At 36.2% G+C, this 17,556-nt stretch overlaps 1 protein-coding gene across 1 annotated transcript; it reads right to left on the bottom strand.

The window, feature by feature from the left end:
• Positions 1-504: 504 nt before the first annotated feature.
• On the bottom strand, positions 505-9,378 carry LOC120214399 (polyribonucleotide nucleotidyltransferase 2, mitochondrial-like). Its single transcript, XM_039212305.1, has 16 exons — positions 9,043-9,378; positions 8,261-8,416; positions 8,006-8,176; positions 7,069-7,194; positions 6,828-6,989; positions 6,585-6,704; positions 6,171-6,308; positions 5,909-6,071; positions 5,693-5,818; positions 5,194-5,324; positions 3,030-3,249; positions 2,835-2,918; positions 2,418-2,497; positions 2,009-2,152; positions 1,143-1,829; positions 505-1,038 (listed from the first exon to the last, which is right to left on the bottom strand). Exons 1-16 carry the CDS (start codon positions 9,349-9,351, stop codon positions 934-936), a joined length of 2,922 nt encoding a protein of 973 aa, XP_039068236.1. The 5' UTR covers positions 9,352-9,378; the 3' UTR covers positions 505-933.
• Between the last annotated feature and the right edge of the window lie 8,178 nt (positions 9,379-17,556).

The following is a 17,556-nucleotide window of genomic DNA, read 5'->3' on the forward strand; positions in this document are numbered from 1 at the left end:
TTTAGGAATTAAGCCTATATAATTATATTATTCCAATTCAAATACTAAAATAGAAAAGTAAATTATGTTGCATAGATTTATTAAAATTGAACTAAAATATTTCAAATTCTATATATTTTCTTAAATATGTGTTGCCTTCAATTTTATCATTTCAAATCAAATCAGGTAAAATTCATTTGTATCAATAAAATCAGATAAAATTCATTTGTATGGTACAACTTAATAATTTCACACAATTTTAATCTTAGTAATCCATTTAGATTCATTCAAGCGTTAGTTTTTTCATGAAAAATTAACGAATTTTACAAAGAGAAAATGATTCATATCCCAAATTATATTCCTACTCAACAATTAAAAATACGTGGCAAATACCTGTGTATTTGGATATAGTTACAGAACCAGAAATTGAAACAAATACAAACAGATATAGGTCTATATATGGATCAGAACGAAAATCAAAACGGCACAATGACAATACCTTACTAATTAATGAAGGATTCAATTCTCCGCTATGTTACAAGTTACAATCACCGCTCTGTTCGATTCGTCGATGAAGCATTCAATCTCTTAATTAATGAACTTAATCTGGTTAGGAGCTTACATATTCTTCACTGTATCTTCAAATTCTCAGATACTATTATTCAAACTATCAAAATCCCTGAGATTAAAGAGTGCTAAACATGTATCATGCATGGCACATGCAAAAGGATGACAAAAATTGAGAAGTTTAAGTCTCAGTGATAATTGCTACCTTGCTGCTGGTTTCCTACCGAGAAAGCTTCCTCAAATCAGACTCATAGGTGAATCTTCTCGATCACCAGAACTTTGTCGAAAATTCAATACCGTTTCAGTCTCCAAAACAAGAATATCCACCAATCACATTTCTCCATCTACAAGAGCGTTATATTCCGAGGAAAGACTGTAAATGTGCTATCATTCTTCATCCACCAAAGTCATGACCGGGATACCTTTACTCGTAAAACTTGAACATTGGACTTGTAATTCATCACCTATGGTAAACTCCCTTTCACCATTGGGCTGCGAGGAAATAGAAATAAGTTACTTCAAAGGCTGAAGCGAAGATCCTCACTGCAGCAACAAATGTGTTCAACAAGAAAAGGAAAAAGAAGACGGATACATACCTCAAACCTATACATGCCACGAATCCCACCACCCAAATCGAGAACTAAACCACGTGCACGAATTTGATAAATCTTGGCAGTAACTTTAGTTCCCAACTTCAGCTTTTGAGGTGTCACGGGAGACTTAACATCACTTTCCTTGTTCTGATCATTCAAATTAGCCTCACCATCATCTTCAGAATCAAATTCTTTCTTCGCTTCCATTCGAGATAAGGATTCCGATAGCATACTGCTGAGGGTCGAAGAACCAGGCTTGTCGCTGGAAGACTGGACTGTTTTCAGTTTACTACCCCTTTTCACCGTGCCCTTTGGTTTAGGAGCACTTTTGGAAGTCTTACTCAAACCAGCAGATTTCTCTTCCTCGTCACACTCCGCAGCACTCCGAATCACTACTGCTGGTTGTAAAGAGGCAGACCGGTTTGTTTCAGTTTTCTCCATTTTGTTCGGGGGCAACTCCTCAAGAGTAGACTTCAGGTGTTCTACTTTTGACACATTCTCAAGTGATGCCCAAATATTAGCTTTTTCTTTAGTAACAGGAGCAGATCCTTCAGTTACACCTTTTTCCTCAGATTCAGGCCGAGGCAAATTTGCTTTACGAGATAATTTTATATTACCACGAACATCCTGCCCTATGCACATCAAAGAGATTTGCTGGCCAACAGACACCACATCTGAAACCCGAGACACCTGATGAAAGATAAATATATATTCTGAGTTCTGCAAATCCTATACAAGATATACTCTAGTTATCGAATTATTCCGAACTTCATAAACCAATTCACATGGCCCAAAAAATGCAGCTAGGACATAGGAATCAGATGGAGTCTACATGACTACACTAACCTACCACTGCTCGTGTTACTTACCGGTTCATGTGACAACTCAGAAATGTGTAGCAGACCTTGCTGTCCACCATTAAACTCTACAAAGGCACCGTATTCTTTGATTGATGTCACAATGCCTTTATAGATTCCTCCAACTTCAATTTCACGGCCAACTATAAAATCAACCTGTAGGGTACAAAGGATTACCCGAGGCACTTAATTATGATAAAATATGCATGTAATGAAATTTCAATTCTATATGTGATGTTTGTTTTAGTAGTGACATAGAGACAGGAATTATTCAAGCTGCATAGCAAAGGTTTCAAGCATTTAAAATTGAAAACGACCCTGATTCCAAAGAAATCAGTGTACTTTTCAGTTAGCCAAAGTGATTACAGGTAATATAGTATGATGAACTAGAGGAATAACAGGTGTTAATTAATATGAATACCTTATCTAGCACTTTCTCCATTATAGCCTGATTCTTAGCAGCTATAGTAATTGTTCCATCACCTACGGAGATCCGAGCACCTGAATTTTGAGAAGCAACAACATGGTTATTGAGCGAATGGAATGCAACTATAATTTGCTGCAATAAAACATTAATCGGAAAAATATGCACAAAACACGTTTGCCAATCATCCATGATTGAAAAGAACTACTTAATCTGCAGCACAATGACATCAATCATCTTCCATGTCCAATATGAAGGGTGAAAACTTATATCCTCACTGTCTTAAAGAAAAGCATAGTTTAAGAAAATTGTTCATACCATTATTCCAGTAACATCGTAATGTAAATAATAATAATAAATCAATCAAATTACATCCCCAATCAAATGTAAAATGTTTCCAAATCCAACACCCACCTGTTTCCTCTTCGATTTTTCTTTTCAGAGCACCTAGAGGCCCAATAAACTTCCGAATAGCATCATTGCTAAACTTCAGTGTAACTGCAACACAAAGCATATATTTTGAGTTGAAGTATAAAATCAACTGTTGAATAGAATCTCAGCTTCTTAAGTACAAAACCGAAATCTCACAAATAAGTCAAGGATTTAAACCTAGTCGAGGAGAATTTCTATCATCTCGACTTCGTGGCACGCTAATCTCTTTCTCCATGTGATCAAGGATTTGAAGGCGTCCTTTACGTGCAGGCTCCAAACACTCGCATATTATATCTAAAGGGATCCCAGCAGGTTTTATGTCCAATTGAATTGCAGTAACTCCATTCCTTGTCCCGGCAATCTTGAAGTCTATGTCTCCCAGATGATCTTCAAGACCCTAGAGAGATCACTGTTTTAATAAACTCTACCAACCAACTTAGCATTAATGAGGTCAAAACTTTGTAAACAAGACCTTGGAACAACATAGCTAATATTTTCGTCTATGCTTCAAAGCGGCAACATGTATCAGATACATAATCAAAGGTAGAATAATGGCTAGGGTTGGTTTCTTTTTTTTTATAGGAATTGCAGGCCTCGTTAAAAACCTCCTTCATGATTAAAGGAGCTTATAGAGAAGCTCCTTAATCAGCGGAAGGAGGAAAAGAGTGCCTTAAGATTTTATTAACCATAGAAAGAACACGATACAACCAGGGAGCCACCCCCAATATGAACAAAACACCAAAAACAACCACCAACAATCCTACCAGAACCAGCCTAATCCAACAAAAGCAACAACAACAGCCTAAAAAAGACTGGCCAAACAAAAAAACCTAAACGAGGCCCGATAGACACTCAATCAAACAAAACAACCAGAAAAAAGCCAAGGGTGACAGCTGACTAAAACCATAAAAGCCAACTTCTAACTCAAAGGCCATGGAGCTTTCACATGAAAAGAAAACAAAAAAAACACGCATATGGCCGCCTTTCCACCACATCACCACGTCTTGTTGGCTAAAGACCATCCGAACTTCCAGCTTCAGACAAAAAGCATGGTGTAGATCACCTGAACCTTCTACTCCTTCCCCCGCCATCGTCTTCCGACAATAGATACACTACTGCGCCATTAGACTCACAACCCAAATCTTTCCCAAAAGGCAAGGAATTGAACGTATCCTTCTGTTGAGACTGCCCCAATGCTGGAAAATCAGATTCATAAGTGAATCTGCCATCAAAAACAGACACCTCTTCCTCCCAATGCACCTTACTCTGATGGCTCTTGCTTCGGGAACCCCTATACTTTCTTTTAGGAGCTGTAAAATTCCCCTGAAAAAATTGTTTAGATCTAAATTTGTTGCCAGAACCCACCTTAGGTCTCATGTATTGCCTTGCGATACCCTTTGGATTTACGAAAGCGTAGTTGTAAGAACAGCCCTCGTGAATCCCTTCCTCCACCTCCCTTATCTCAACCCGACCATCCAACATGGGGAAATCATTAAAATAATCCTTTGAGCCTACAGCCTACAAAAGCACATGCAGACTCACAATTTTTCCTAAAGGCAACTTCATTATTCCTCTCCACGTGAACCAACAGATCCACTTTATCCTTTAGGCTCACATCTTCCAATTCCTTTGACACTAAGAGACCATCCTGTATGGGAGAATTAATTAAAAAATCCTTACTCTCCACAAAACCACGTGCAGGCAAACAAGTGTCCTTAAAGACATCCACTGCTTCTCTCTCCGCATGCACCAGCAATGTCTTGTGTTCCCCCACTCCCTCCATTTGGGAAAGAACCATCCTCTGACCCCCAACGTCGCTCCTCAGACCCATCATCAAAGCCTCTCCTATGTTCCTGTCCTCCACACCCTCACCCGACAGGATGCTGCCTCTAGCACTAGTCCCCAAACAGCAGAAAAAATTTTCTTCATTCTCAGAACACCTCACGGCCGACTGCACCTCCGAAGAGTGAATGGAACTTCCAGCTTCTTCAGAACCCTCTTCCAGCTCAGGAAACTTAACTGGAAAGGCACCAACGAGCTCCCTCACCTTGGATAACGGGGATACGACTGCCTCTTCAAAAGAAGACGACTCTAGCCACTTAATAAAAATTCTGCACCATCCTAACAAACTGTCTTTGAGAGTTGAGAATTTACTGTCGTCAACAGAACCAGCAATGGGAGCCACCATGTGACTAACATCCTTCCTTACATTGTTTCCCTCGACTGAATAAGAACCAGAGAACTTCTTCCTCCAGAAGGTGTATTATTAAATAAAATAATAGCAACCAAAAGCTTTATAGCTAAGCAATATGTTAAATAGGTAACGTAAAACATCTCTCACCAAAATATCCGTCAATATACGATAGTCTGTAATTTCACCAGTTTCTGGGTTAACATCGGTAACAAGGCCCACTGAAACGCCTGCAACATGTTCTTGTAATGGAATCCCAGCATCCATCAAAGCCATACTGCCTGTATTAAAAAATGCCATCAGTCTAAAACATTAGTTTATATTTTAGAGGAAATACTCGTTCCACTAAAGTTGTCAGCTGTTGACTTCTAGTGGTCAATTTTTTTAAACTTTGACTATAATTATTTTAAATAATTAAATGTATAAAATATTTATTTAAAAGCAACTTCATTGAAAGTGTATAAAATATATTTCCTCTAATTTTTATTAATAAACAAATTTTAAATAATAAGTCAAAGTTGAAAATTTTTTACCACCAAAAATAAGTGACAACTTTAGTGGACAGAGAGTAAATATTATTGATCCATCCACATACAGAATTTCCAACCGTGCATATTCTGAGATTGATTTATTAGAGTGAAACAGATACCTGCACAGACAGAGGCCATAGATGTTGAACCATCTGAACCCATGACTTCAGAATTAATACGAACTGTGTATGGAAAATCATCTTCAGGAGGTAATACAGCAACAAGTGCTTTTTCCGCAAGAGTTCCTAAATGTAACAAAAAAGATGAGCGCAAACCTCATATAAGAAGTTTTCATATACACACATATTTTATGATGATTAAGGAAATTGATTTACCATGCCCGACTTCACGTCTGTTCAGGCCAGTTCGTTTACCAACTTCATCGATACAAAATGGTGGAAAACTATAGTGAAGCATGAAACGCTTTGTTGGGGGACCAACCAAGGAATCCAAGCGTTGGGCATCCTGAGGTGATCCAAGTGTCACGGTACAAAGAACCTGAAACAAAACATCAATTATAAGCCCCACTTCAAAGATGGGTCAAACATAAACGAACCTAGAATCTAGAAGTAGAAACAAGAAAAACTGTGTTTTAACCTGAGTATCTCCACGATTGAAAAGAGCAGATCCATGCAATAGAGGCAAACGGCCAGCCTTACAGTATATTGGCCTAACTTCATTAAGATGTCTCCCATCAATTCTACATCCTTCAGAAATAATTCTTTTGCGAACAACCTGATATATTTATTTAACATGAAATATGTCAACTTCAAGATGTTAAAGAACAAGGTAGGCATAAATATAAGGGTGAAGTGACAAAATAATCCAATTTTTAACCCCCTGATTTAAGTTTTGAGGAAGAAACAGTAATTTACCACCTATTTCTTGTCAGAAACTCGTACATTTCTCACGATCACTGAAAATCTATAGTTATATTACTTGTGCAATCAAATCTTTTGTTAAGTAAAAAAAGAAAAAGAAACTAATATTACAGATTTATCCAGAGCTCACCTTTTTCCTGACATTGTCCACAACCTTTGGCAAAGTTCTTAAGCTCTGCTCATCACATTTTTCTTCAAGTGCGCTTTTGACATCTTGTGTTATTCTCTCTAAAGCCTCTCCACGCTCGAACTATATTATTAAAAATTACCACAGCATGAAACCCAAGAATACATAAAAAAAGTAACTCTAAGGATATAATGCACATTTTCATATCTAGAGCGAAAGAAGAAAATAAAGGAAATAATTATTCACCTTGCCATAGGAAGGATCGGTAAAAATGGCATCAATGGGTGCTTCTGCCAGGTTTCTGACTTTTTCAAAGATTTGTTCTGAGACCACGGATAGTTTGTATTCCTTCTTTTGTTTGCCAGCTTTTGCAGCCAGTCTGATTTGAGGTTCAAGATATTTAACCGCCTGAATCGACAAGCCATGTTAATGAGATTTTCCATTAATTGATAGAGACAATAAAGTTTACAGCAAGCCTGCAACTCACTTCTGGATGAGCCAGTCTTAAACCAGCTTCCAAATCCTTCTCGGTGATTTCACGAGCTTGCACATCTATCATCAATGTTTTGTCCCTCATACATGCATATACCAAGTTGAGATCACTTAAACTAAGCTGAAACAAGTCAAATAAGCATAGATGAAAAAACACGGAAAACTGACAGATCAGGTGTCACAATCTGCAGAATTTTAGAGGTTTACAAAGCTTAAAAGCAACTTCAATATATGGATTAGACAAGCTAATAGCAGATTTTCCCTCAAAATAATAATTAACCGTGTATGCAATTCACACAACACATTAACATAGTAGCAAAGGCCCATCAGGGTGAGACCGGAGACCAGAGCATAACAAGGAAAAATAAAAGGAAAATAACAATACAAGTATTCAGAGTAATCTTGAGCCATTCCACGTATTCTTACTGCCCATAAGAGCTTCATTGAAACCACCATCCCACCATACACCAACTAAATTAATAGTGTATCAATCCTCCAGAAGCTAAGAAAAGAAGCAGTATGAGTAAAACTTGAATGAATAAACAAACTATACCGCATCCCACCGAGATCAACCTACCTTTATTTTCCCCCAACAATACCCTTTCTAACTAGCCAGCATTCTGATACGTGTTTTTAGCTATTATCTAGTTTCCAATCTGATGATTTATCTTGAAGGGAGTAGGAGGATGGTAAACACAATGAATAAAAAAGTTAGACAATTAAATAGGTCATACATAAGCAATAACCTTGCAAGGGATATACCTTTATGTATGATTAGCATCTAATGGCTAACTCGTCGCCTTATATTAAAAAATAGAAGGTAAGTTGGCAATTACAAATAAAATCAAATTCTACACTAAGCCAAGACTGCCTGTGATAATAACAGAGTCCAAAATCAGCATTCATAACAAAACAAAAGTTTATGTTTATACCTCATCCATAGTTGGATTAACAACAAACTGCCCACAAATTCTCCCTAGCCGTACCACTCCAATGGGTCCACCCCATGGAATATCTGATAACATAAGAGCAGCAGATGTCGCATTAGCTGCCAACACATCTGGATCTTGTTTTCCATCAGAACAAAGAACGCTTGCCATTACCTATCAAAACCGACAATGTCAATCGATTGAAAAATTGAAATAGATATATATGCGCACATGGTTGAATCTGAAAAGGAACAAAACCTGGATCTCATGGTAAAACCCAGCCGGAAAAAGAGGTCGTATGGGCCTATCAATTAGACGACCACACAGAAGTTCTCGTTCTTTTGGAGCACCTTCCCTCCGCATGAATGTATTTGGGATCACACCCTGAGCAAATTGCTTCTCTTGATAATCAACCTTACAAGGAAAAAAAAATTCAATGAGACCACAAAGTAGCCAACCCTGACAAACACACAAGATGAAAATATAATTGCGAATCATAATTCAATAGTTAATACTTCGTTTTTCATTAGTTTTGTTGTGTCCTTGCTTCCAATATCAAAATAGCAAAAACACGACTGAGATGCAAAATTAGAAAACAAAAGGTTGTACGAATTAAGAAATGAATTTTCTAAAAACGAAATTATAATTTTTTTTTCTAATGTTTACTTTCTATAACAGCTTTAGATAAAACATAAGATTAAAAATAAAAACCAAACACAATTTCACAAAAGCAGATTTCATCACCCTTTACAATGCAATAACTTGCTCTTTCTCCCCTAACTAAAAATACTCTTCAAAAAGTACAAACGTTGATACTTTTTCCTATAATCAAAAAGCACACAGAAAAAAGAAGAAGCAAAAGGACAATCCAAACAGAACTTAACCAGCTAAGCGAGCTTAGAACATGGACATGGAACTAAACACGTTTAAATAACAATGAGTCAAGATTACATTTCAACCAAAATGAAAACTCGAACGTCAATATTGAAATTACCCACACTGGGGGGGAATAAGAATACAAAATTGATCATATTACGTACAGTGAGCGGTAAAAAGTCTCGAATGACGTCGCCTTTACCGGCTGAAACCGTGGACAAAACTTGGGTCCCTTCCACGCCCAAAACAACAGCACCGTTAGCAAAACGAGCCATTTCACCCGTTTCCAGTGAAATTACCCGAGACCCAATCTCGAACTCTTCTCTAAACGACTCAAGAAACTTGGTCCCTGCCACAGGCGGGACAGATAGACCTAAACAGCCGCTGCAGAAGTTGCGGAAATGTAAGGCTCTCCATGTCAGGAGAGGGTTGGGTTTAGCTCGAGCTCTGATTGCTAGTGAGAGCATTGCCATGGTTGAGTAAGGAAGGAGTTCGGTTTTGGGTTTAAGAAGGAGAACGATGGAAAACAAAGGGAAGGTTGTAGGGTTTTAGGTTTTGATTCGGTGTGGTGAGGTGTATTTTAATAATTTTGATTCATTTCAAAAAAGATTGATGGTTACAAAAGTTGATATGATTTTTTAAGGTAAAGTATACAAATTGTTCATTAATGTTCGAAATGCTTACTCTTCTTTCAGGTTTTAACTTTGTTAATTTGTATTTGAAGTAATGGAGTATAGTGTTTTGTTTAGACATCTTTTGATTGTCTAGAGAATGAGTTTGTATATCATCTCTCTAGCGGTTGTATTTCGGTTGGGTCGGAATTGGAATTCGACTTGAATAATTGGGTTAGAGTCGTCACCGATCATTTTAAAATGATATTTAGGTAGATCGGACACCATCTTACATTATCTGCGTTTTACCAGAAATATGTCGGGTTCGAGAGTCGGTTATGGTCAAGGAAGGATTAGCACCCTTGAATCGCCCTTTCGGTACCAATTAATTTTTTCGGTTGTCTTTAATTGCGAAAATTAAACATTTAAATTGAAATTTAAAACATTCGATTCGAATTACTTACCTTTGGTGACCCGAAGTAGATTATTGGCTCCGATGAACAGGCTCCAACCCCGGTTTTGCAAGAGAAAAAAAAAGATGAGTTATTATTTTTTCGAATGGTCTCCCTGGTTTTTTCTGTTTTCTCTTTGAAATATGCCCCCCATTCGTATGATTTCCTCATTAATTTATAGTGCTCCAAAAAACCTATTTTTAGGTTCGGTTTAAAGTCATATTTGGACTGAAATTACTGGTTTGTTGAGAGTTTGATTTGGTTATGGCCGGATTTATAGAGTTGTTTTGTTGCAGGGATATCAAAACACTTAGTGGAGTGCACCGATCAGCCGTGAAACACAGAGCCAAATAATTCCATTCATAGATTCCATTAACTGTAACGAATCTGGACGCCAACTGTAAAGCACAAAGAAATAAACGTGAAGAGGAAGAGAACGTAATGAAATAATGTGGTCATGTAAATAAATAAAATGTATTAATTAAATAAAATAAACCTAATATATATATATAATATATGTGTGATGTACAAAAATTAGTGTCCACAGCTGTCCCTCTTTGTCCTTTTTCGTGGAACGAAAAATAAGACAAAGATAAAAGAACACAATTTTTCGTTTAGTGGAGTTAAAAATTTGACTGTGATACTTCAATTAAGAATAACTCCCTGTCGAATTGAGTTGCAGATGACTCATTCGTCGCGAAGTCGAGTCAGTCTTGAAATGATGTCATAATTGAAGCCATAGTTCGAAATTTGAATCGAAATGTGGCTTCTCTTTGCCAAATTGTAGTCAACTTCGATCTTCTTCTCGGTTTAAAGACCTTGGTTTAAAATTTCGACTAGAAAATAGTTCCTTGACTCCACCATGTGGTTGATAGTCTCTCGAAATCGATCTTAGAAATCTTCGTTGACAGATAGTTTTTCTCGACTTAAGCTATGTTGCACTGAGCTGAGAGATTGTCCCAGTTCTTATTCTTGACTTGAAGACCTCGGCTTCAACTAGAAAGTAGTTCCTCGGTTCTACCATACGGTTGATATGCCATTGAGTTAAATGGAATCAAACTCGAAGGTGTTTGTTGATAGATAACCCTTCTCCCCTTGTGTTATGCTGTAAGTTGGATATGCCTTTGAGCTGAATGTAATCGAACTCGAAGGTCTTTTTGTTGAAAGATAGACCTTCTCGCCTTAAGCTATGTTGTAAACTTTATGTGCCTTTGAGCTGAGTGTAATCGAACTCGAAGGTCTTTTGTTGACAGATATCTCTTCTCGCCTTAAGCTATACTGTAAATTTGATGTGCCTTTGAGCTGAGTGTAATCAAACTCGAAGGTCTTTTGTTGACAGATAACCCTTCTCGCCTTGAGTTATACTGTAAATTTGATATGCCTTTGAGTTGAGTGTAATCGAACTCGAAGGTCTTTTGTTGACAGATAACCCTTCTCGCCTTGAGCTATGTTGTAAACTTGATGTGCCTTTGAGCTGAGTGTAATCGAACTCGAAGGTCTTGGTTGACAGATAACCCTTCTCGCCTTGAGTTAGGTTGTAAATTGTTATGTTGTAAATTGATATTCCTTTGAGCTGAGTGTAATTGAACTCGAAGGTCTTTTGTTGACAGATAACCATTCTCACCTTGAGCTAAGCTGTAAATTTGATGTGCCTTTGAGCTGAGTGTAATCGAACTCGAAGGTCTTGGTTGACAGATAACCCTTCTGGCCTTGAGTTATGTTATAAATTGATATGCCTTTGAGCTAAGTGTAATCGAACTCGAAGGTCTTTTGTTGACAGATAACCCTTCTTGCCTTGATATATTGTAAATTTGATGTGCCTTTGAGATAAGTGTAATCAGACTCGAAGTTATTGGTTGACAGATAACCCTTCTCGCCTTGAGTTATGTTGTAAATTGATATGCCTTTGAGCTGAGTGTAATCGAACTAGAAGGTCTTTGTCGACAGATAGCCCTTCTTGCCTTGAGCTATGTTGTGAATTGGATATGCCTTTGAGCTGAGTGTAATCTAACTCAAATGTCTTTTGTTGACAGATAACCCTTCTCACCTTGAGCTATGATGCAAATAGAAAAAAATGGCTTCCCTTCACATGTCTAAGCCGATCATAATTCTCAGGTGGTTCCCCTGAGCGGGTCTGAACCAGGTGAGATGATCTTTGAATGATTCCCCTTTATGGGAAAGCCCATTGATAAATTCTGTCAACCGGATATCTTCCGTTGTGGAATTAAAATCAGACTTGAAAACTTTAACTGGAAACCTGCTACTCATTGTTGAGCTGAGCTGAACTGGATTCATTTGAATTGGTTCTCGAACCCATTTGAAATTGATTATGAGATCTGTCAATCTTTCAATATATCAAGTCGGTTGAGGTGTAGCTTCTCACTTCTGAGTTAAGCAATACCATTGATCTTTAAATGTGCTTTTGAATCGAGTATCCTTCGTCTTAAAGTTGAAACTTGACTATAAAAGCTACAAAAATTATGTATGCGAAAAATGATAAATGTGATGGTCTTAAGTATGCCTAAGATGCATGACATATGAATCAGTTTTGTTTTATCTTCTAGATGGAGTCTTGTGCTTTGTCTGTCGATCTGGTCCCGGGAATCGATCGTGCCCCATTTTCTTCTCGGGTTTCAGCTTCAAGGACTTTTCATATTTGAGATTGTCCTATTTGAAAATATTTTTATCCTTTCTCTTATTTTAGGAAAAAATAATACAAGAATTTTGTAAAATATTGCCCCTTAATTCAGGCTTTCAATTGAACCAAATCATAAACATGAGTTCAAAGTATATCAAAGGAATTAATAGCTCTTTTAATGCTTTCAGAGTTATAGCTCTTTGACAAATATTCAAATGGATGAGTTGGCTTTAGGTTGGCCTCCTATTTTCTAAGGTTTCAGCCATAAAAAAATGTCATTTTTTCTCTGTTATTGCAACATGCCTTTTTCTCGGCTTGGCATTTTAATCGGATGCGGAAAAAATGACGCAACTACTTTCTATTTTGGTCTTCTAAAATCTTCCGTTTGTTCAAGCTTCGTAGGCTCCTCTAACAAAGGCGGCGCAGAAATATCGGTCTAAAAATGAAATTCCTGAGTGCTGATGTGAAATTGACTATAACATGTGTTCCTTAACTCCCTTAGTCCATCTTTTACCAAAACTCCTTATTTAACTTGTCATTGTCTGGCTAGCAGGATCCATAAAGCTGGGGCATTTAACCAATTGCTCTAGAGGGGCATCTCAATATTATAATTACCTTTATCAGGCTAGCTGAATATCCATAAAGCCGGGGCGTTTAACCAATTGCTTTAGAGGGACAACTCAAGCTTTATTGTATTATAATCACCTTTATCAGGCTAGTTGAATCTTATCAATAAAGCCGGGGCGTTTAACCAATTGCTCTAGAGGGATAGCTCAAGTTTTTGTATACATATAATATTATAATATGAGTATACGAATCCAATTTCTTAAGTTTGTCAAAAAGAACCTGTTATAGTCTAGGTGTTGTTGGAAGTCAATGAATCTCATCTTTAAAGTTCAATTTCCAAGCGACTAACCTAAACTAGATTCACCTACTCGACTATTCCATATGCGAAGATCTTTATCATCACTGAACGTCTTAAACAAAAAGTATAGTAATGTTATATGCAAAAGATGCCTCATGTTGTCCGCACTTATACACATCTAAATACCAAGCCTCTTTTTCAATCCCTTATGAGAGGAGAAGGCTATATTGGTTATTTTTTAGAGAAGGGTACGGTGTTTCAGCGTATCTTCTTGGGTAAGGTCAAAGTCCTTATTTTTCCACTTTTAAATCATGTCACTTTGTCAAAGATCTATAACTGATCATTTACAAAGTTTCTTAACTCAGTTGATATTCAAAGAATTTCAAGTTGTAAATTTGATTCAATGCTCAACATAAATTCATTGAAATATCCTTATAAAATGAAATATAAGAAAGTTCAAAAGCAAGTTACAAAAAGAAATATGAGAAAACAAATAAAACAGGATGCTGCAAAATGGAATAAAGCCTCATTAGGATGCCCTACCTCAGAAGTATTCATTTGATTCAGGCTAGATAACCTTGAAATAATCTGGTCAACCCATGAGTCTTGGTTCCTAGTGATGGAATCCAAGGTATTTTATTGATTTGGACTTATGCTCTCTTCAAGTTGAGCTTTCTTAGCTTCTATTTCCTTTTTGTTTGAACGAGTATTGTAGATGAGGTGCGTCCAACGCTTGAGGTGGAATATCCAATGTTTGTTCCTTCTTTGTGAGACATCTCTTGTTAGTTAGTGTGAATGAAATAATAATGAAAAATGTGAAATATGCAAGAATGCATGAAGCATAAAATGTTCGAGGCATTGATCCAAAAATGTGTATGCTATTATAAATAATTCATATTAGGGACAAAAGTGTTATTTCTTAAGACACAAAACATTTTAAAGGTATAGACCCCGAACAGCTTCTGACAGGTTAATTCGTCTTCCGTTTTTTTTGTCATCGATTGAATACCCTGTCGAACCGTTACGGCTCCTTTGGTTAAACCGTGCAGGTGGCAAGCTGCTTTTTGTACTTGTCCCAAGAAGTCTCGAATGGTTACATCTCTGGTTTTCACTCTCTGCTGAGTATGTTCCCTAACAGAAATGCCATTGGAGCCCTCATTCGTTAAAAGCTATCTGAAGTTCATTTGCTTATTTCTTGAATTCATCAACAATGATCTCCAGCTTAGCTAGGGTTTCGCTATCTTGTTCTTGTTATCTTTTAAGAGACTCTCCAGGTAAGTAACCTTTTTCTTGTCTTCCCTGTAAATTTTGCCAACTCAAAAAGTTGACTTTTGGTGGTGTAAATCTCGGTCCCTTCTGAGCCAGACTTATGTGTTTTTCACCTCTTATATTATAACCTCTTTGTCCATAAATGAAAATTATTTACGTTTAACGAACACGTTTTTGGTGGATCAATACCTCTTTTGAATGATGCAAATGATAAAAATGAAATAGAACAAAAATGAAAAGAGTTAGTGAGGTAAATCAAAACAATAATGAAAATGAAAAAGTCCTACCCCACATGATATCTACCTCACATGCTTAGTATTCCTACCCGGACATGATCTTTATCCCACAAGTTGATTTTAACAAGTCCTAACCGCATAAATTTCTAGTTCACATGCTTTGAACATAAAATAAGGCCAGAAATTAACTCAAAATAGCCTAGGTTTGAAATGAGGTTTCGGGGTGGGCTCTAATTCCTTGTAGTCTCCCGGTTTAGGTTCTAAAGAAAGGTACCCGAGTTCTCCTTGCTGGTGCCCCTTGGGCTTGCTAGACCCTTAGTCCTAAGCCCATTACAAACTCATGTGGACTAAGTTAAACTCGAGAGGATACATTCCATTTTGTCCATACGGAGAATAAATTCACACGAAGACATAATGTATATGAATCCCGAAGGTTACTTGCTATGCCCATACAGAGAATAAATTCCCACGAAAGCGTCGCTTTCACCCCACTTAAAAGGGTTCAGAGCTTGGGTATAGAGCTTGAGATGGTATGAAAGCTTTTTCAAAAATCTGAAATCGTTGAAAAAAACGTCAGTAGAACTATTTATTTGAAAACAATAATCAAAGATAAATAATTGGAATCGAATAAATTAATTAAAATTAAAATTTAATATTTTCTCTTAAAAAGACAACCAAAAATTAATTCTAGCCTGACTCATTTATATGTCCCCAGCGGAGTCGCCAAGCTATCGCGGCCGTCTTTCGGTTGGGCCCAGAATTGGGATTCGACTTGAATAATTGGGTTAGAGTCGCCACCGATCATTTTAAAATGATATTTAGGTAGATCGGACACCATCTTATTAGATCTGCGTTTTACCAGAAATGTGTCGGGTTCGGGAGTCGGTTACAGTCAATGAAGGATTAACACCCTTGAACTGCCCTTTCGGTACTAATTAATTTTGTCGGTTGTCTTTACTTGCGAAAATTAAAAATTTAAATTGAAATTTAAAACATTCGATTCGAATTACTTACCTTTGGTGACCCGAAGTAGATTATTAGCTCCGATGAACAAGCTCCAACCCCATTTTTGCGGAAAAAAAAAGTTAGTTATTATTTTTTCGAATGGAATTCATGGTTTTTTCTGCTTTCTCTCTAAAATATGCCCCCCATTTCGTATGATTTCCTCGTTAATTTATAGTGCTCCAAAAAACCTATTTTTGGTTCGGTTTAGAGTCCTATTTGGACTGAAATTGCTGGTTTGTTGAGAGTTTGACTTGGTTATGGCTGGATTTCTTGGGTTATTTTGTTGCGGGGATATCAAAATACTTAGTGGAGTGCATCGATCAGCCTTGAAACACAGAGCCAAATAAATCCATTCATAGATTCTATTAACTGCAACAAATTTGGACGCTAACTGTAAAACACAAAGAAAGAAACGTGAAGAGGAAGAGAACGTAATAAAATAATGTGGTCCTGTAAATAAATAAAATGTATTAATTAAATAAAATAACCCTAATATATATATATATATATAATATGTGTGATGTACAAAAATTAGTGTCCCCAATCTCTATGTCAAGGTTATAGAGATGGAGGTTGTTCTCCAAGAGCACCATAATCTACTGGCAGCTCGACAGATCCTTGTATGTCTTACAGACAAGTTTAGGGGTGTGAACTTAATAAATTATATAAGAAATTTAAACGATGTGAAATTATAAAATGTCAAAGGTGTAAAATTAGATAATCAATAAATAATACAAAAAATATGAAAAATATAAGATAATTTAAAATTAGATATAGAATAATTGTTTAAGGGCTTACTTAATGTTTTAACAATAGTCTAGGGATAAAAACAAATATTAACTTTTTTGTTAACTCTGTCACATCATCAATTTAATAGGGATGACAGTGAAGTGATTATTTTGTTACAAAATGATAATGTTATATTAGTGACATTTTCGTTATTTTTTAAATTTAGTACGGAAAATGAAAATTTATTCAAATGTTAGTAATCATTTTTTGTAGTTTACCTTTTTTACTCGTAATAACTCTAAAATTTTAATAATTACCCGATTGGTTCTCAAGTTTGATGATACATATATATCACATACGAAATAATATAAAGAAATATATATGTATATCATATATGATTGTAGAAATACATATAAATTAGAATCAATTAGTACCATAATATTACAAATATTTAAATTTAAATATAAATTAGAACAACTCAACTTGAATTTCATAAATTTGATTAGACTCAATTCTTAAAAAATTCAAATAAAAGTAAAATAAAATTCATCAATTCAAAAATTTTCCTCGATTTTATTTGATTATAAACTCACCTCTATCTTCTTTAATTATGTGTTATCTTTTAGTCTTCACCCCCTTTTATATTAATCTAGTGGATGCTCAAATACCGTTGACATACGATGTGTTCAAACTTGACACCTCTAGAGATAACAATAACTCTTCAATCGTTGAATGGTTCGAGTTTTAACCCTTTTTTAACAGCAATGTTTATGTTTTTCTTTCTTTGATTCTCTCCTGAAAAAACATAAATATGTTCTGCAATTTTTAGCCTTTTCAAAAATGATAAAAGACAAAGTATGAATGCATTTTTTA

The sequence above is a fragment of the Hibiscus syriacus genome, unplaced genomic scaffold (assembly GCF_006381635.1).
Source record: "Hibiscus syriacus cultivar Baekdansim isolate YM2019G1 unplaced genomic scaffold, ASM638163v2 tig00110059_pilon, whole genome shotgun sequence".
NCBI lineage: Eukaryota > Viridiplantae > Streptophyta > Magnoliopsida > Malvales > Malvaceae > Hibiscus > Hibiscus syriacus.

What these genes read in the sequence shown, in the direction of transcription:
- LOC120214399 (XM_039212305.1), bottom strand. Translation starts at nt 9,351, where the DNA reads ATGGCAATGCTCTCACTAGCAATCAGAGCTCGAGCTAAACCCAACCCT. An exon ending in CCGATCCTTCCTATGGCAAG is followed by an intron (nt 6,705 to 6,827) that starts GTGAATAATTAT and finishes TTAATAATATAG; the next exon opens with TTCGAGCGTGGAGAGGCTTT. An exon ending in CTGAGTTGTCACATGAACCG is followed by an intron (nt 1,830 to 2,008) that starts GTAAGTAACACG and finishes ATCTTTCATCAG; the next exon opens with GTGTCTCGGGTTTCAGATGT.